The sequence below is a fragment of the Myodes glareolus genome, chromosome 7 (genome assembly GCF_982192425.1).
Source record: "Myodes glareolus chromosome 7, mMyoGla1.1, whole genome shotgun sequence".
Lineage (NCBI taxonomy): Eukaryota > Metazoa > Chordata > Mammalia > Rodentia > Cricetidae > Myodes > Myodes glareolus.
Genome location: NC_142032.1, coordinates 25883706 through 25903323, shown reverse-complemented (window position 1 = coordinate 25903323; position 19618 = coordinate 25883706). Strand labels below are relative to the sequence as shown.

General features: G+C 39.6%; 1 protein-coding gene across 6 annotated transcripts in view; it reads left to right on the top strand.

Annotated features, from left to right (window-relative positions):
* Pcgf5 (polycomb group ring finger 5) overlaps positions 1–19618 on the top strand; it is a 120595-nt gene that overhangs the window by 85027 nt on the left and 15950 nt on the right. For 5 of the 6 annotated variants that reach the window (XM_085693811.2, XM_085693806.2, XM_085693808.2 and 2 more), the window contains exons 3-8: positions 8822–8918; positions 12596–12651; positions 12755–12814; positions 13901–14049; positions 16517–16615; positions 19529–19618. In XM_085693811.2, the coding sequence (XP_085549937.1) occupies positions 8822–8918; positions 12596–12651; positions 12755–12814; positions 13901–14049; positions 16517–16615; positions 19529–19618 (551 nt within the window). The remainder of the gene's footprint in view (positions 1–8821; positions 8919–12595; positions 12652–12754; positions 12815–13900; positions 14050–16516; positions 16616–19528) is intronic. The other variant, XM_085693810.2, reaches the window with a different exon arrangement.

Genomic DNA, 19618 nt, shown 5'->3' with positions numbered 1-19618 from the left:
AGAAATGTCAGAATCTTACTGCAGTATTTCAGGAAAAAGATTGTGATGGCTTGCACCATGGTGGTGATGCTGGTAAAGGTTGGATTCTGAATATGCTCTGAAGGTAGATCCATGCTTGCTTGTTTGGCTTTTTTTTAACAACATGTCAATAGCAAATGTTTTCTTTTTAATTTTTTTTTATCATGTATATAGTGTTCTGGGCACCAGATCTCATTATAGATGGGTGTGCACCATCATGTGGTTGCTGGGAATTGAACTCAGGACCTCCGGAACAGCAGTCAGTTCTCTTAACCTCTGAGCCATCTCTCCAGCCCAATCCATGCTTGTTGATGAAGACTGTCAGTATATAGAAAATACTTAAACAATGAAACCATGAAGAACGTGAATATGGATCACAGAGAAGAGTACCAAAGGGGGCTTAACCCAGGAGGAAGTAAATAGGAGCCAAGAGGTAGGAGGACTCTTGAGTGTTAGGAATAGGAAATTAGCTGAGTTGCATGGGTTGGGTAAGTTAGTAAGATTTGGCTGTGAGAATCCTCTTAAGAGCAGTTTCAGTGGATGGAAGAAGAGAAAATATGAGTGCATTTGGGAAGACGGCAAACTTTTAATTTCCTAGTTTGACCATTGTACTGATGACAAATTTAACTTTTTTTCTTTTGTGAGAGTGGAAATTGAAGTTGAGACCTCACAAATGTTAGGCACAAAATCTACAACTGAGATAAATCCAAAATCTACAACTGATAAAATCCAAGCTCTGTGCTTAACCTTAATAAAGGTTTAGACGGGATGAAAAAAATAAGTTTTGAGAGAGAGTGCGTATATAGGTATCAATTTCTGGTTTTATTGTGAAGGAGAACGTAGCAAAGGGGAGATAGCTGGCAAGGTAAATAGTCAACAAAAGTGTATTTTACCCTAAGGAAACAGCATGCCTGTGTATTAGTAAGAATCCTTAGTAGGAATTTACATATGCAGTGACAGGGCTGAAGTTAGAGGTATGCCACGCATGTTCTGGAAGCGGGTCAGGGCACAGCAGAGTTGCTAGTGGAAGAGTGTGTGTGTTGGTACAAGTTCTCTTTGGTTTTGTTACTGCTTTTGTTTTTTCAGTAAAATGGGAAGTGAGTTATTTGGTAGAGAGGGAGAAGGGTTCGATAGGGTCTGGGGAGACGTACTGACAAGGAGCGTAGTGGACTTGGGAAGCATGGCGTGCGACTGCCTGGCAGATGGAAACCCTGCTTCGTTAGATACGCTGAGGGTGAGAGATCCATCAGCGTGGTTTCATGGTTTTCTTCCACAGTGCCCATCTGTAATCTGGTAGAATCAGAATATGTAGGATTGAATATAGTCAAGATTCTGGCTTAATTGAGCTAGTCAGTGTTATATTATAATGAAACACCTAAGGTAGAAAAGAAGTTTGTTTAGCTCACAATTTGAGAGATTCGGAGTTTAAAATCTAGGAGTCTATTTAGTGTGGACTCTGGTGATTGCTGGAGGTGGCATCACACTGTGGACTAAGCATTTGCAGGAACAAAAAGTCAAATCTCAAATTCGGAAGCAGAAGGAGGGAGGAGGGACCAGGCTGTCTCTTGCTTTAACAACTCTCTGGTGTAGAAACTCCTAATGGCTTGAGCTACCTTCCTTTCAAAAGCAGCACCTCCAGAGTGCAGAGACCTTGCTCTGGACCCCAGCTTTAAAGGGTGCATCACCTCCTGCATCGTAACATTAGGGGCCAAGCTTCCAACACACAGACTCTTAGAAAGCAGACTTCATCCAAACCATAGCAGAGAGGTAGAGGAGTCGAAGTGTGTGTGTGTGGGTGTGTGGGTGGGTGGACACAATTTTGATTGTGGCACTGCAGTGTCCAGGAGCTCTGCCTGACTCTTCCCACGTGCAGTCCCTCTCTGTCCGTCTTCCAAAGCTCAGAAGGGTGCCCTTTCCTACTCACTGTAAGGTTTCTCACATCATGCGTAAAGCGTAGTCTCTGTCCTGAATCTGTTCAGAATCTTTCCCTTACTGCCTGTTTCTTTGTCTCAGTAGAAAAAAAGGATACAGCATTCTAGGAAGTAGGGAGGGAACACAAGCAAAATGCTGTTCTGATATATACCATGCTGTTGTTATCACTTTGTGTTCTGAGGCAAGCTATAAGGAATCGCATAGGCAAAATAAAGATATGGATTAGTTCCTTACATTAGTAAAACTGAAAAGTTCGTGGAAGCAAATTGAAGCTGTTGGGGAACTTTAAAATTAGTGCTAGTTACACATGTAAGAATATGTTTTAGGAAAGGCAGGAAACATAACTCTCCTGCATATAATCATAACCTACTTACAACCTATTAGTAGACAAAGTCCTCAATACAAAATGTTGCCCACAGTGACCTGTAAGATGAAGGTTCTAGTTCAGTAGTGGGAGACTTGACCTCCAGCACTCAAACAAACAAACAAAAAAAAAAAGGAAAAGAAAAGAAAAAAGAATGGTACAAGCCAGACATGGTTGTATGTGCCTTTAACTCAGGAGACAGGACGGCAGGTCTCTGAGTTAAGAGACCAGCTCCCTGCCAACCAGAACTGGATAGGGAGACTCTGTTTTGCTTCTTTGGTTTTGGTTGGTTTTTTGTTCTTTTTTAAAGAATTGCGCATAAGGTGATATACTCAAAGGAGGGAAAATGATTTCAAGTTGGAAGATAAGACCAATACAGCTAGATGCTTTTAACAAAAGTCAAGCCTTGGGCAGTTTAATAAGTAAAGTGTTACTAATGGGTGGCAATGCTAAAAATATGAGAGAAAAGCTGATTATTATTTTACAGTCAGTAATGTCAGAATTGATGCTCAGAAAGAGAAATCTGAATTGTGTTATGAAAGCTGGGAAACTTGGGCTCTGTGATAGAGAAGAAATGTGGGTAAGTTGTACATCCAAGATAGGCCAATCATCTTGGACCTGTTGTGCAGATGTCTCTCAAAACCATGAAAATAAGGAAGTGAAGTAGTTCTTAGATTAAAGTCAGTGTTTAATAGTGCATCAAAGCGGGTTTCTTCAAAATGATTGAGAAGTTGACTGTGAATTAACTGCTAGCCCCGGCACTACTGGAGCATACTGAATAGGAAGTTAAGGAAAAATATCTAGTGGAGAAGTGTTAGTTGATCTTGGACAAGAATCTACTCCACCCCACCTTGCCCCAGAAAAAAGAAGTGTCCTACATGAGAAGATAGTTTTCATCCTGGTGAAGCAATCAGTGTGTCTTAAACATATCAGAGTTCCAGAGTGTCCTCAGAGTAGAAGTGGGTACAGGATATTAACCGCACAGTGATGGGCATTCCAATCCCAGTAGAACCCCTGTCTGTTAAGGTAGATATATCAGATCGGGTATGGTCGGATGGTGTTCAGTACTTTATGTTGTTTCTCTATGTTCTGACTGTAGACTCACCCAGTAATCTAATTTGCGGAAAGAGCTCACATTTATCAAGAGCTTACATGCTACCGGACACTATAAAACAGTAATTACATTTGGTCTCCACAACAACTGAGTAAGGTAGATACCTTTTTAAAACTCTCTTATACTCAGGTGCAGAATAAATCATCTGCATAATGGCAGGAGTGAGTGGGGTTCAGGTGTGGGCATCTGTGGCAGGGTCGTCTGGAATGACCATGCTGTGTGCTCTGGCTTCCCTACGTGCACCTAACTCACATATTATTTGATTATGTCCTGTGACAGTAATTTATCCTTGGGGTTGATAAAGTACTTCTGATGATAGTGTAGCGGTGAGCCACATCCTAGAATGGGGGACTCTAACAGGTTCTGTAAAGGAAGATGTTTGTGACCAACTTCTGCCCATGCATCATTTGACCAGTGTTTCCCAGTTCTCTTTTGGCTATTCCAGTGTGAGAGTTTTGCTAAGTTAGAGTCTTAGGGTAATTGAATTTGTCCAGAAGGGAACCTGAAGATACCTGCTTTAGAAACTGTGGTCCAGTGTGTGCTGCCCATCTTAATTTAGAAAACTGCTTCAAAAGCACAGGAGCCATCTCCCTGTTAATTTGTGTACCTGACCTTGTTCACACTTACAGAATGGTAGAAGTAAATAATTCAGTTAGTAAGTTTTTGGATTTTTTTTTTACTTAGTGATGTTTATGGTGAACTCCTGATAAGTTAAAGATGCCAAGTGGAAGAGGGTGTAGAATAGAGTCCTTACTTAGCATGCTTGAGGCCCTGAGTTTATTCACTACTCAGCAACAACAATAAGATGCCTTTTTGAGGTCAGGGACTAAATACTCTGAATCCTAAAATACATTGCATTGTGCTTAGATGTTAAAAGGGGAAATTCAGATGCCACTTCTGCTACATGATTAGGAAGCTGTGGGTAGCCTTCTCAGACTCTTAGCCAATTGTTCATTTGTTGAGGAGCATGGCCAGAGTCCGGAATGTAATCCATACAAAGATTTGAGCCCAGAGCCTGACATCTGGCTAGTACTCGGCAAGTTTTAACATTGTCATTGAAGTGCTTTTCCACCGGGGTTATCTGGCGAGCCGAACTGTTTCTTCCCCGCTGCTTCATGTAGTTGTAGCCGCATCTCTAGAGTGACTGGTGGCAAAGACTTGGTGCTCTCCGTAGTCTTACCAGAAACTGGGACCTTTTAACATCATTCAGAGGTCAGTTAAGTTAGGCAGAAGAACAGCTGAGGTACCTTACAATGTGCTTTATTGCTAGTCTAGATTTCAGTTCATAAAGTAAGACTCAAAGATAGTTTTTTGAAGTTTTTAAGCATTAGAAACTGTATCACCATTTCATGTTTTTCCATTGTCGTTGAACTTTGGGCCTGGATTTCCTCAGGCTCTAATTTGTGTAATATAAACATGGTGGTTTTTGTGAGCACCTTATAAAAGCCAGATGGGAGATATATTTTCTAGAGTTTTGTTTTTAAAGAAAAAAATAAACTATTTTAAAAGGCCATCTTATTTATGTAGTATACTAAAAGAGATCTTGCTCTACAAGTTGACTTTTGTATAGCTCCCAAGTTAATGAATAAGGTAGTCTCATTCTGTTTTATAGATCAGAGGGAGTTAGCAGCAAGAGATCTGTCATGTGTATATACGTTGGTTATAAAATAGACTCTGGATTCTCATCCTGGGTTTCACCATGTGCTGTCATGGTGTTAGACTGTCCTCTGCTCATATTCTTCATGTATGGGGTCAAATACTGCTGCATAGTTTATAAGGATGTATGAAAAATCCAATTATTAGATTGTATTAATGTATCTAATTCAGTGTGTACCAGCTTTGGCAAACCTCTCGAAAAGTAGTCACGTTGCAGTTCATAACAGTAGCAAAATTACAGTTATGAAGTAGCAAGGAAAATAATGTCATGAGGAATGATATATTAAAGAGTTGCAACATTAGGAATGTTGAGAACCACTGAATTGATATATTGAATTGCTTGTCAACTATGGTACACACATGTATACATAGAAGTTGAAAAATATATACATATTTAGGATAATGGCCAATATGTAATTCATCTATCAGTGCTGTTGACAGTAATCCAGCTACCATCAAGTCATTTAAACATTGAGGAGTACTAAGAGAGAGTGTTTGCTCTACATCTTAAATATTTCTTTTTAAGCTTATTTTAAAATTTTAATAATTTTTAAGGCTAACTCTGAGCTTTAACCTCTAGAAATGTACCAGTTCATGTCATGAAGCCTGCGTGTTGCTCTTAGTGCTGCCATCCGTAGAACAGACCCACAGAAACCTCTTTTTTTTCATTTGCAGACATGAATAAAATACTGTATTCTCAAATGTCCCTATGGAAAATAAACTCATTTCTTGATGGGAGTTTCTGTCCATTTAAAGTACTCTTCAGTAGAAATAGCTGTAATCCACAATAGGCATGATGGCTCATGCCTGTAATCCCAGTTCCTCAGCCGCTTAGGCAGGGGAAAGACATGTTCATAATGTGCCTGAGCTATACAGTAACTTCAAGAACACTCTGAGCTACTGAGACTCCGTCTCTAACATTTTAAACAAGGCTGGGGAAGAGTGGTGGAACACATGCCTGCCATGAACCAGGCCCTGGATTTAGTCCCCAACCATCCCCAACAAGTACTCAGCATGTGTAATTAAATAATATCTAGTGTGAGTACAGGGCCAGAAAGATGGCTCAGCACTTAAGATCATTGACTGCTTGCTCTTCCAAGGAATCCAGATTCTACTGACAGCACCAGTATGCTGACTCAAAACCATCTATAAATGTAACTCCAGTTCCAGGGGATCTAACACCTTCTGGCCTCCGAGGGCACTGCACACATGTGCACAGACATACATGCAGACAAAACATCCATCTGCACAAAATAGTAAAAGTTAAACAGAGTATCTCATAGCCACATTTAAAAGAAACAAATTTAATATTTAACTCAATATATCTAAAATAATTGTCATTCCAACTTGTAATAACATAGAAATTATTGGGGTTATTTTTATATTGAATATTTTAAATCTAGTGAGTATTTACAGTTGCAGTACATCTCAACCACATTCCAAGTGCTCAGTGACAGCGTGTGACCAGTGACCACCATATTGAACGTCCAGTTCTGGAATTTAGATAGGTATTCCTCATCAGCGCTCAGGTACTGGTACTGCCTTGGCCACAAGCAGCTCACACACCTTATTTTTAGAACTCTGTGTACCTTTGATTGCTTCAGCCTTACATCCCTTTGATCACATAACTTAGGTTAGCATTGATGTCCCTGGGAGGATAGGGTCTTACCCTTCCTGTCTTGGCTAATGAGGATTTGCTCTGGGCATGGTATGTGCCTGTGTTTGGTCAAGGTTGGTAGACAAAAATGGATTGCTGAATTCATTAATGTGATAAGACTTTTGAACTACAGAATCAGAGCTCCGGGTCAGTATTAGCAGCATTAGGCTTTGTCAGAATTCCCTTTGCTCCTGCTTCTTATCTGTCTCCTTCTCCACTTAAATTCCAGTTATCCAGTGGCTCTGGGAGAGTACAGACCAGGAATTGTCTGAAGGAATTCTGTCTCTGTTTTAACAAGTCAGCCCTCTGAGACATTATTTTGACTTTTGAAAAACCATTTGAAAACCCCTTTGGAATCTAGGTGTGGTGGTGTTTACATGTAATCCAGGAGGGCTGGAAGCAGGAGGGTCAAGAATTAAGAATTCATAACCTGGGCTCCATGAGGCCCTGTATCAAACAAACAAGCAAACAAACAAAATTTATGCATTCTTTAGGTGTCAGGATATCTTGAAGAACAAGAAGATACTTCTGTATTATTATACATTGGGCTAACTTTTTATCTTAATTTTTAAACATGTTTTCTAATGTCTTTCATCTAGATTTCAGGAGAATTATAGTGTAGAGGTTACTATCCTTGACTGTTGGAAGAAAGAGAAAGATAGTATGGGACTTAAGTGTCGTTATCAAACAACACAGAAAGATCTGTTAAGATGTCACCTTCTTGGGAGGCCCACCCTGATCAATGCATCTAAACAACTGCCAGACATTGGGGCTCTGCCTCTCCTTCTTAAGAGCAGGGAAGATAAGACTACCGCATATCATTAACTAAAATTTGCATGCCTTTCTAAGCATAATATACACTCTTTAAGGATGGGGACTTCATGTCATTTATTCCTGTATTGTCAGCTCCCAGTATAATACCTGATAATCAGTTCATTGAATAAATGAAATAAGTGATGTTATTTCCCATATATACTAAGTAATTATAAAATTAAATACCTGGCAGAATTCCCCCTGTTGTTGTTCTAGTCAATGTGTGTGATATGCTTGAGTTTGCAGATCTAATCTCAGTGGTAGGAATCTTGGTGTTTGCTCTTGACCAGTCATTTAGATAAACTTCACTTCTGTTAGAGCACATGGGCTGTAAGGGGAGGGGACAGAGTAACATGGAGGGCAATTGTAAAACGGAGGAAGGGTAGCAGGTCTATACCCTGAGAAAATTTGATATAATATAGAGAAATAATCTGGGAAAGAGAATTATTGGGATAGGAAATGTATTGCAAGTTGCTCAAATTTGTTTAAGGACACTTTTGGACAAACAGTTGGCTTACTAGGTAACAGAAACACAGGTAAAAGAGAAAAGGAACTCATGACCACAGAGATCAGTACTGTTGACAGGAAGTGTGAGCTGTGTTGCCATATGGCTCCAAACTTCTATCCTTCATTTAGAATATTTATTTAGAATTCTAATTACCCTTGTCCATTTCTCAGCCATTATTCCAGTTCACCTCTTCTGCCTTTATGCAAACCTCACAGCCGTTTCCTATACTGTGTGCTTTGTGACATTATGGCATCTGTGAGCGCAAACTCATCCTACACTGCAAGGCCCAGGAATTCTGCCCCAGGAACCACCCTTTTGGTATAATTGATCCAAACATGTTGAAAGCTGTCCAGTGTTTTGGTTTCCATTGCTGTGGAGAAGCCCAGGGCCTCACAGACCTGATATGCTTTACCACCGAGCTGCATGTCTCACCTCTCGGGTCCTACTAAGAATCGTTTATATTACAAAGAAACTTTTAGCAAAAGAAATAAAAGCAAGAGCAATAATTTTTACTTGTCTCTGTCTTACTTCTTTAAATGAGAAGGACCCTTTTTATGTAAAATGTACCAGTTTTTTAATGGGCTATGACTAGAGTGTATTTAGTTTTTAAATATATTAATAGCTACAACATAAGTAAATTGGAATTGTCTGTTGATATTGTGGCAGTGGGCTTTGATTTCAGTTGTGCTTTTTTTCAGTTGGTGTAATTTTACAAGTTCATAGAGTTTAATTTTAACCTACTGTCTTCTCTCTTCTTAGTTTGTAAGACCTGTATTGTCCAGCACTTTGAAGACAGCAATGATTGTCCAAGGTGTGGCAACCAAGTTCATGAAACAAATCCATTAGAAATGTTGAGGTAAAGAATATATTTCATAATTTGTCTGATTTTAATTAATTGTTCATATTTGTGAATTTTATCATTTATTATGCTATTTGAGCATAAGGTAAGTCAGGCATTTAAAACATTTTACATCATTTTTAAATATTTTAATAAAAGTTTGGAATAAGGTTACATAATATTTAGGAAATGTATCTGCAGTTACAATGACAATATTTTCTTGGGCGTTTCAGAGTGACTTCAGTTATTTTCAGATGCAGGTGAACTAGATTGGATAAATGTATTGGTAATAAAATTATTAGGAAGAAAGTGGTAAGGAAAAAAGTGTGCTGGGAGAAAAGAGATTGACAGGTGATGGTCCCTAAGAAAGGAGGGATGATGTGAGGTCTTCAAGAAAGGATATGTGGAAGACAGACTGAGATTAAGTCTCATTGAAAAGTGTGTGAATTAAGTGGAAAAAGAACAGAATCAGTCCTTTTGCCTTGAGCCTATGTGGGAGTGTTGTAGTGTCGTTTAAAACCTTAAGGAAGTAAGGTAGCCAAGGGGTATTCTGTGTTAGGGTTTGATAAGAGAGTTTTAACATAAGTGGGTTAAAGGAGGTGGTTGAATAATTCAGCATCTGTTGGAAATACAGATTAGATTTAAGGTGTGAGCCAAACAACTACCCACATGTTAGTTTCAGGCCATAACAGTCTATGAGGACTCTGGAAATACGGCCCATGGACAAACTGAAAGAAGGAAGATTGTAGAAGGAGACTGCTTGTTCATTTCCCCAGGTGCTCAGACCGGAATAATCGCACAGAAACTGTAATAATTACAACACTGTTTAGCTTATTAACACAGGCTTCTTATTAAGTAACTATTATATCATCTTAGATTAACCCATTTCTATTAATCTATATATTGCCACGAGGCTTTTGGTAAAGGTTCCAGGGGTGTCTGTCTCCCTGACTCTGCCTACTCTCTCTATATATCTCTTCCAGCCTGACTATATTCTGCTAAGCCATTGGCCAAAATATTAAATCTATTAGCCAAAAAAAACAACATATATACAGAAGGATTTTCCACATCAGAAGGTGGCGTGTGGAGAGCAACAGGGAATTCTCAGCTCTGGGTGTCTCTGGGTGCTGCCTCCGGTGGATTTGACCCCCCTCCCATCAGATACATGTTCAAGGAAAATTGCTTCTGTACTGAGCATTCAGTTGTCATTATCCCCAAACAATAAAATTAACTAATGCATTCACATTTTATTACTACTATTTATTACATATTATTATTTTATTACACTACAGCTTGTTTGAAGCTATAGAAATATGTGTGTTAGATATGGTATCTGGCGTTTTGTATGAAGGACTTGACCATCCAGATTTGGTGTCTGTGAAGTTCTAATTGATATTAATAATAAAAACCCAGAGTCAGATATTAGGGAGTGAAAGCTGGAAGATCAAAGAAGCAGAGCAGCCAGCCACTAGAGTTCTTACCTTTATGAAATCCTTAGACTGAAGAGTCTGAGTTCCTATCTCCTCCCGCATTATATTTCTCTCTCCACCCAGCCATATCACTTCCTATTTCTTTCTATAGACCTCCAGACCTCTATGGTTAACTTGTGGCTAGCTCAGCCCTCTGATCTTCAGGCAAACTTTATTTGCTAGAGTACAAACAAGGTATCACCACAGTCCTGGAACCTGCTGCCCAGCACTGGGGAATGACATTAGTTGAATAAAGAGAAATATTCAGGCACATAGAACAGACAGGGAAAAATTTAAAAGAGAGAAAGGGAATTTGGGGGAATTGGTGTTAACTCATGCTGTCAGATTGCTGTGAAACTGTAGCAGTCAGGGGGACCAATTTTAGGGAGTTTGGGAAGGTAAAAGCAGCAAGTAACAGTTTGTAACAGAAATAACAGACTGTCCTCTTCAAATTTTTTTAGGTTGAAAGAAGATTTAAAAACAAATGTCTGCATATGTGTCTGTGTGTGTCTGCCTCTGTCTGTCTCTGTGTGTGGTGTGTCTACAGCAGTATGTGCAGAGTCCAGAAGAAGGCATTAAACCTGGAACTAGAGTTAGGGGTGGTTGTGAGTCATCCAATGTGGGTGCTTGGAACTGACCTCCAGTCCACTACAAGAGCATTGAGTACTCTTAACTGCTGAGCCATCTCTCCAGCTCCAGAAATGTAGCATGAGGGGCCGGCTTGTTGGGGTTTCTGTTTCCACCCAGTACCCCACAGCCGGCAAGTCCCAGAGAAAATCAATCACACAGAGATCTCTATAAGTTATAAAGCTGATTGGCCCATTAGGTCAGGCTACTTATTAGTTAGCTCTTATAACTTATGTTACCCCATTATCCTTATCTACATTAGCCACATGGCTCCGTACCTTTCTCAGCTGGGCAAGTTACATGCTGCCTCTTCGGTGGTCTGCGCAGGAATGGTGGAGAGAGCTTCCTCCTCTCTAGCCTTCTCCTATTCTCATTGCCCCGCCTCTACTTCCTGTCTAGTTGACCTGCCTATACTTCCTGCCTGGCCAATCAGCGTTTTATTAAAATACATGATTGACAGAATACAGACAATTATCCCGCACCACAGAAATAGCTTTAAAAGACACTTAAGGAAGAGATTTTGCTCCTTTAGATGTTTGGTGTCCATAGAGAATCATGCTGTTGAACATTATAAGAATTAAGTAAGAGCAAGTGTTGTAGAAGCAGCAGGATGGGCTGAAGAAATGAAGCCAGGAAAAAGGTTATTATCAGGAAAAGAAAACCAGAGCAATGCCAAGATGGATAAGTTTGCATCTATGGAGCTAGAATGGGCAAACTCTAAATTTCTCAGAAAATGAAATGGAGAGCATTCATTTTTAGAAAAGAATGAGCATTGTAGGGATTTGAAGAATGGGAGCATTAACTATTGCTACATGACAGATCCCCTCTAAGTTAATGCTTTAGATGGCAGGCATCTTTCTCCTCACCATTGGTACGGGTTAGTGAGCATTCTGGCCTTTCTTTGCTTATTCCCGCTCATCCAGTTAACTGCTGTGTTCTGCCATGTGTTGGGGTGGACTGCCTGCTGGTGCAGTGGTCTATGACTGTCTCAGCAGGGCAGTGGAGCATTCCCCGAGCTGCTGTACCGGGACTGGAAATGCATTGCCTCGTAAGACCTAGGATGGGTCCAAGCTCAGTATTATTTGTCTCACAGTCTTTTAGGTCTAAGCAATTTTCCAGGGTAGTCCCTATTCTTGGGATTGGGAATTCTCAAGAGATCTGGGCTCCACGTCTTGATCAAGTGGAAAATGGCAAAGGCATGTTCAGAGAGTGTACCTGTAGAGAAGGCTGGGGATTTGGGGGCTCTTTTCCCCTCACTAGTATACCACCAAGGGAAGTGCTCCATGTGAGGGCAGCAGTGGTGTAGTGGGAGTGCTCCATGTGAGGGCAGCAGTGGTGTAGTGGGAGTGCTCCATGTGAGGGCAGCAGTGGTGCAGTGGGAGTGCTCCATGTGAGGGCAGCAGTGGTGCAGTGGGAGTGCTCCATGTGAGGGCAGCAGTGGTGCAGTGGGAGTGCTCCATGTGAGGGCAGCAGTGGTGCAGTGGGAGTGCTCCATGTGAGGGCAGCACTGCTGTAGGAAGTAAAAAGTAAGAAATCTCAACCATTTGCATATTGGATTTTGATATTTTTATTGTTTATCCCCCACCCCCACCCCTGAAGGTTGGATAATACATTGGAGGAAATCATATTTAAACTGGTACCTGGATTACGAGAACGTAAGTTGCCCTTTGGTTTCTACAGACTTTTCTTTTGTGAAATCAGTATTTCTGTTAAAGATTTCATCCTTTATCGTTTTTATTTTTTTCCCCTTCAAATTAGAAGAACTTCAGCGTGAATTGGAATTTTGGAAGAAAAATAAACCTCAGGAAAATGGACAAGGTAACTCTATATGTATGTTCTTGAAAGCTTACGTCATTGTTATGTTGGTGGAATAGTGTCTTTCTGCTCCCAGAAGTCTCTTGTGCAAGACTCATAGAGCCCTTCCTGAGATAGTACGTGCACATCTGCATGACTCCAGTTGAAGGCAATTGGGGAGAGGAAAAGAGATGAAAGAGAGAACTGACTAGGTGATTGTACCAGGAGTTTCAGGCCAGAAATATCCGAAGAAAAAAATCTTAGTGTGCACCTCAGTTGTGGGGGCATTTTAGTTTTACTTCATTTATAAAAGCACTTTAATAGGAGACAAAAATGAAATGTGGAACTGAGCAATAAAACTTTAGGACCCACTCTTCCTCCAACAAGGCTCCACCTCCTAAAGGTTTCATCGCCTCCCACAGGAGCCTATGGAGATGATATCCTGTTTAGACTTCATGCCCTTCAATCGTGTTGTTGTTGCCTAAGGCCTCGCAATGCATGTCTGAAACATTGTTCAGGGTATTCCACAAATGCGTCGATAAATACAGTTGCATGCAAGTAACATTTTAAATAAATTTTATGTTATGTGTAGCATTCATATTTTCTTAATGGAATTTTAACATGTTGAGTGACTACAAAGCATGTTTTTAAAAATGTAATTCTCATTTTTCTCTGGCTGGTTTTATAAACAATATGTTATTCAGAGAATTTAGAGAGAATATAATTTGAAAGTTAATACTTGAAACTTAAATATAATTTGAAAGTTATTCAAACATGTCTGTTATTGAATTTGGAAGTATTTGGTATCCTCTTTGCCTTCTAAAGTGGCCTAATCACTAATTGCAGTCTTTTATGACCAAATATAACTAATCCAGAATCTTTTCATTTGGATTTTCCAATATACCTAGAAATCTTACACTGTTAAGTTTCTGATGGCCTTCGATGAATATTCCGTTGTTGAGTATGCTAGAGGGTTTTAAAAAGTATTAACATTCTTGATTATTCCTCAGACCAGTTAGGAAATATTTTAGGTTGGTTATTGTTTTCTTGAGTATCATATTGTTATTGACTCTCAACTCTGGTGATATGGACTTTGTTTCAATTATACAGATGACATTTCAAAGGTTGATAAATCTAAAGCAGATGAAGAAGGAGATGAAAACCAGGATGATAAAGACTACCATAGAAGTGACCCACAAATTGCTATCTGTCTGGACTGTTTACGAAACAATGGGCAGTCGGGGGACAATGTAGTAAAGGTGAGGGAGCAAATTTTACTGTTAATTTTGATGAAATTTCTAGCTCATCAAAATTGATTTTTTTTTTCAAATTGTTTTTTTTTTTTTTTTTCGGTTGGTTGGTTGGTTAATGTAGTGCAATTGAATGTCATTCTCTACAATCCCATACCTGGGAAGTGACCAAGACCTTGCTCTCCCAGCCCCTTGTCATCCTGCCACAGCCATCTCAGGCCAATGCCACCATCTAGTGGCTAATTTTTTAAATGCAGCAGCCAACTCAGACTGGTTATTTCATTCAAGCAGTGTCTCTAACTTTTTTATTAATTATTTTTATTTTTTTAAACTAAGTTTTGTATGTGTAGGTGTTTTGCCTCTGTGTATGCTGTGCACCATGTGCGTGCCCTGTGCCAGCAGAAGTCAACAGAGATGGTTGTGAGCTGCCATGTGGGTGCTGGGAGTTGAACCTGGGTCCTCTGGAAGAACACTGGTGCAATCTCTGCTGCCCTAAGTGATATTCTTCAGTCGTTTACTTTTATTTGAAACTCTACAAGCCTCAAATGCCATCACTAATATATTTCATTAATAAAATACTAGGTTTTGAAGTAAAATTGTGTTATAGAGTGCTTATGAACTTATCAAATCCTTGAAGAATTTATTTTTGCATAGTGCTCATGTTTCATCCTGTTTCCCTGTGTCTGAACATTAAACTATTTCTTAAAGCATGATTTAATTTAAATTTAAAAAGGATCAATTATTTAAGAAATTAAAGTCACACTTGTTAATTCTCCTCTGATTGGTAGAGATATAAATCATAATACTAAAGAAATGAGAGGAAAACACAAAGCATTTGGGCTTAAAAAGCACACAGCTGACTTTCTGTTTTTATAAAGCTCCACAAAACTGAAGAACCATTGAGTTGTACCCTAGAACTGCAGCCCCTCAGCGCTCAGGAGGGACCGCTGCAGGTCTTGTCTTTAGTCTGTTACCTCCTCAGAAGCAGAGGAGACAGGATCTGGGACTTCACTGTATCAGCCTCCGACAGCTGCTGCTCCACTTCAGCCGCTCACGGAGCTGAGTGGGGCACTTCAGACCCAGGCACTCACACTGTGGCCTCAGAAAACAGCTTAGAAGGAGGGGACACTTGTGAATTCTGTACTTTCTGACCTGAGTTGGACAACAGGACACAATAAGGTGTTGTGCTGTGGGGACAGAAGGTAACATTCTTGAAACAAAACAGTCATTTTCCATGTGGTATTTCTTTAGATAATGCAGATATTCCAAAAATAGTGATCCTTTCTAGACATCTGAACAGGGTAGGGTTAGACATGGACCTCCCCCACCCCCGACAGTCTCCTGTGAGCCCTGGCTGTAGCACAATGCTTCCATTTTCCACATGTCAGGAAGGAGATAGTGAGAAAGGCGGCTCCTAACTCCTCTCCACCATCCTGTCTTTCACCCAGCACCCTCCTATGGTGTCCGCGGCTTTCCTGTCTAGACGTCTATACAGTAGTTCTCAGGTGCATGCAACCGGGAAGCAGAGCCAGTTTAATTTGGCGTCGTTATAAAGTGTTTCTAGAGAAAATGCTTGTTATTTATTTTCTAAGTTTTCCAAGTCAGCTTTTACATAATACAGATTGGAATTTTGTTAGATTTATGTCAGACTTTACTGAACTAAGAATTCAAGAAGCATTGTTTTGCCTTGTCTTAAAAATGTTCCCGTAACTATTCTGACATCACTGAGTTATCATTGACTACAAGGAGGTTGGACAGTGATGTGAGGAGCGGTTGGATGACGGAGGCCTCTGCTCAAGCCTAAGACTGAATCAGATCCACCATCTTCATGTGAAACAAGAGACGCATGAAGGCATACAGTCCTTAGTGATGTATAGAGAAGCGCAGTGACCCATGCCTAGGGAATGCTTGTTCTCAACACGCAGCCCACACTGCACAGCTGCAGGTGCTGAGACGTGCTGTGGGCAGAGCAGTCCTCTCTGTGAAAGCCCTCCTCTCTGCAGTTATTTACAGCTCTGCATTGTGCTAAACAAGTGTCCCTACCATTTAATAAAATACCAACATCTTTGTGGCCTTTTTCTTAAACTATCTTTATTTTAAAAAATCATTGAGAAAACCCAGATTGTCTACTTGACAGGATTTTGCTAATTCACACACTGATGCATTCTTGGAGAGTGTCATGCACATAAACAGTGATTGAGAACATTTTTACTTAAAAGAATGAAAAGTTTTTGGTTTTGTTTTACATTTTGAAAATACTTAAGCATATAGTGAAAATTATGCCTTTGGTTTTGGTTTGGTACAGTTTGTTTTGGGGTGGTCTTAACAAGACTTGCAACCCAGGTGGAAGTCAAACTTAAATCCTGCCTCATGCTCTGAATGCTGGGATTACAAATATATGCCTCCGTGCCTGAGAATGCCTAAGGTTTTAGTCAAAGCAGATCAGAGTGTTTATTTTGTCATTTGTTTCCTGTAGGGTCTCATGAAGAAATTCATTCGATGTTCTACACGAGTCACTGTAGGAACTATTAAAAAGTTTCTAAGTTTAAAACTAAAACTTCCAAGTTCTTATGAGGTAAGTAGAATAATACCCAATTGTGACTGTTTTGATGATTCTGATCTTTAGTGAAATTCTAGCAAAAGAAGTAAAATAAGAATATATTAAATTTTTGTAGAGACTGGTAATTTTTATTATAATGATAAACAGAATAATAAAAGAGTGTAATGTTTATATAATATTTTATGACCGTGTATCCCAAACAAATCACATTAATGCATTTGTAACTAAAGGAGATATTTGTGAAATTTATATTAAATACTCCCAAAATAAATCTAGCTAAATGAGTTCTTTCTTTTTTATAATGTAAGCATGCTTTAAGATGTGTCGCTTTTTAAAATTGTTTGTTTTACCACCTAACCGCTTTATACATTTATCTGGGGAATTTAAGTTGCTTTCCTACCCACTCCCCTCTCTCATCACCCCTCTGGTTGGAACCCTTCTCAGTACACTTTACTCCTACTTTTGTGCCTTCTTTTTGTTTGTGTTCCTTTAAATTTAATGAGAGCTCCTTGCCTGAACCTGAGTAAGAGGTTATTTACTGGAACAAGCACAACTTATTCTGGCTACACCACCAGAACAAATGACCCCCTCCCCAAGCAACCATGAATTGCTGATAGTTCCCCAGCATAGGATAGGATGTGGACTCCTCTCCCATCTGTGATGAGATGATGCTCTGCCCAGCCTCGTGCAGGTCTTGTGTGGTTAACTACCCGCAAGAAGTCCGTTAGTGCGGAGGCTGTGTCGTGTCGGCTGCCCATCTCCCCATCCTCTAAAGTCTTTGATGTTCCCTGAGCCTTGGAGGACAAAGCACAAATCTCAGGAGGCAAACAGGAGGTGGATCTGAAGTATGGGCAGGCTCCCTGTCCTCCAGTGGTGATGTGGAGCAGGGACCAAAATACAGGCGCACTCTGTTAAGATGTGTGATTCCTTGTGAGGCTGTAAGTCCCTTTAATAGGTTTCTTCTTAAAAGAGAACTGAAGTGTGATGGGATTTAAGCACAGACCTTGACAGGAAGGAGTCTGAGGAAGTATCTAACCTTGAACCCAATGGAAATGACTAGTCGAGATTACATTTTTTTATTAGTTTAGTTTTGTGGCTTTTAAAAACTTCCAGACATGGGCTGGAGAGATTACGCTGCAGTTAAGAGCATTGACTTCCAGAGGACCCAGGTTCAATTCTCAGTCCAGCTCACAACTGTCTGTAACTCTAAGATCTAACATCCTCACACAAGCAAAACATCAGTGCACATAAAATAAATCATTTGTAAACATAAAAGATAGCAATTTATAGATATCTATAGTGAAAAGTATACAATGAAATTTTCTTACTGTATTGTTTCTCTGTTTTGTTTTCTTCATGCAAAATACCATGTAGATTTTCACTTCTCTAAAGTCTAGTTTGTTGAGTTGTTTTGTTTTGTTGGTTTTTAGAGACAGGGTTTCTTTGTGGCTTGGGAGCCTGTCCTGGAACTAGCTCTTGTAGACCAGGCTGGCCTCGAGAGTTAATTTTCTTGTCTTCAGGAAGTTACCTGAGCTAAGAAAACTGTTCTCTGTCTTCTGCCATGTACTATGACCTTAGTTTTTTAAATAATTCTTTATCTATCCCAATCCAAGAACTTGTCATTTGCTTTCTTTAAGACATAGATTGGTTTTACACTTTTTTTTGCTGCCCAGCGCATAGCTCTGTGATGTAATGAAATGTCTTCAACGTCCACAGCAGCATTACTAATTGGGACAGGGTGCTTGAGTTGATGACTGTGGTTGCAGCCTGCCTGATCAGTAATTGCACCTTTACATCTTTGCTTAGGAATTTGCTTTACAGATAAAATAAGAGAGGTGTCTACTTTGTTCTTTTAAAAATTAATACAATAACTGAAAATTTTCAAAATTTATACATCACCACAAATCATTAAAATATCAATAATTTAGTTCATATATCTAATATAATTGGAACTAAATTTTGTGTTAGTCTTCAAGTTAAAAAAAATGTAGTCTTGTCTAGATAGATACAGATTTGTTTAAGACTCCTTTCCCCTCCACACTTGAAATAAAATCTCAACCAGTTTCTTTCATTAGAAACTAGATGACAGACATCTCGTTTATAGGATCTTTGATGAACATTGATTATATATTCTTTGTTGAATTATAAACCACACACAAGGTTCTTGTGGCCTTTGGAAGCTTGGTTTCCTGCAGCCACAAACAAGAGGGGGAGGTTTTGTACATACACTTTGTTTTGACATTTCATACAAGATAAGGAGAGGATCCACAAGTACACCCGAGAGGCCAGAGCACAGGTGTTCCACAGGTGTAATGCCCTGTCTCTTTAACCCCATTATGACTCAGAACACAGGTGTGTGCCACAGGTGTAATGCCCAGTCTCTTTGATCCCATGATAGCCCAGAGCACAGGTGTGTGCCACAGGTGTAATGCCCCATATCTTGACACCATCCCCCATCTCTTTGACACCCTCGCCCACTAAGGAGAAGGTGAAGTCCCTTTACATCCCAGGAACTTCAGAGGATTTCAAGTGGTGAATTTAGAATGAGTTTGCTACATGTCTGCACGCTCTCCACAATTCTATACACTTGCTACACTCTTCTCATTCAGTAAGAGTAGTCCATGTTTATAGAATAAAACCTGTAGGATTGCAGAAACATGAATCAAGGTGGTTGGTATTGTATTTGTAAACTGTATCAACATGAGATGTGGTTGTGTAGCTCAAGATAAATGCTGTTTTATCTAGTTAGATCTGTACTATCGTCATTCTGTGAGAGAGTGGTTTTAATAAGAAGAAAAGTCAGTGTTCTTTTATAACTGGTACTTTTATGTTGATATAGCTAGTTGAATCTTTTAAAATTTGAAAATGCATAAAAGTATGAATTCAGCTTTTCTTTGGACTGATCTATTTTAATTATTCTTTTTAAAGTTGGACGTGCTGTGCAATGGTGAAATTATGGGGAAGGATCATACTATGGAATTCATCTATATGACAAGATGGCGACTAAGAGGAGAAAAT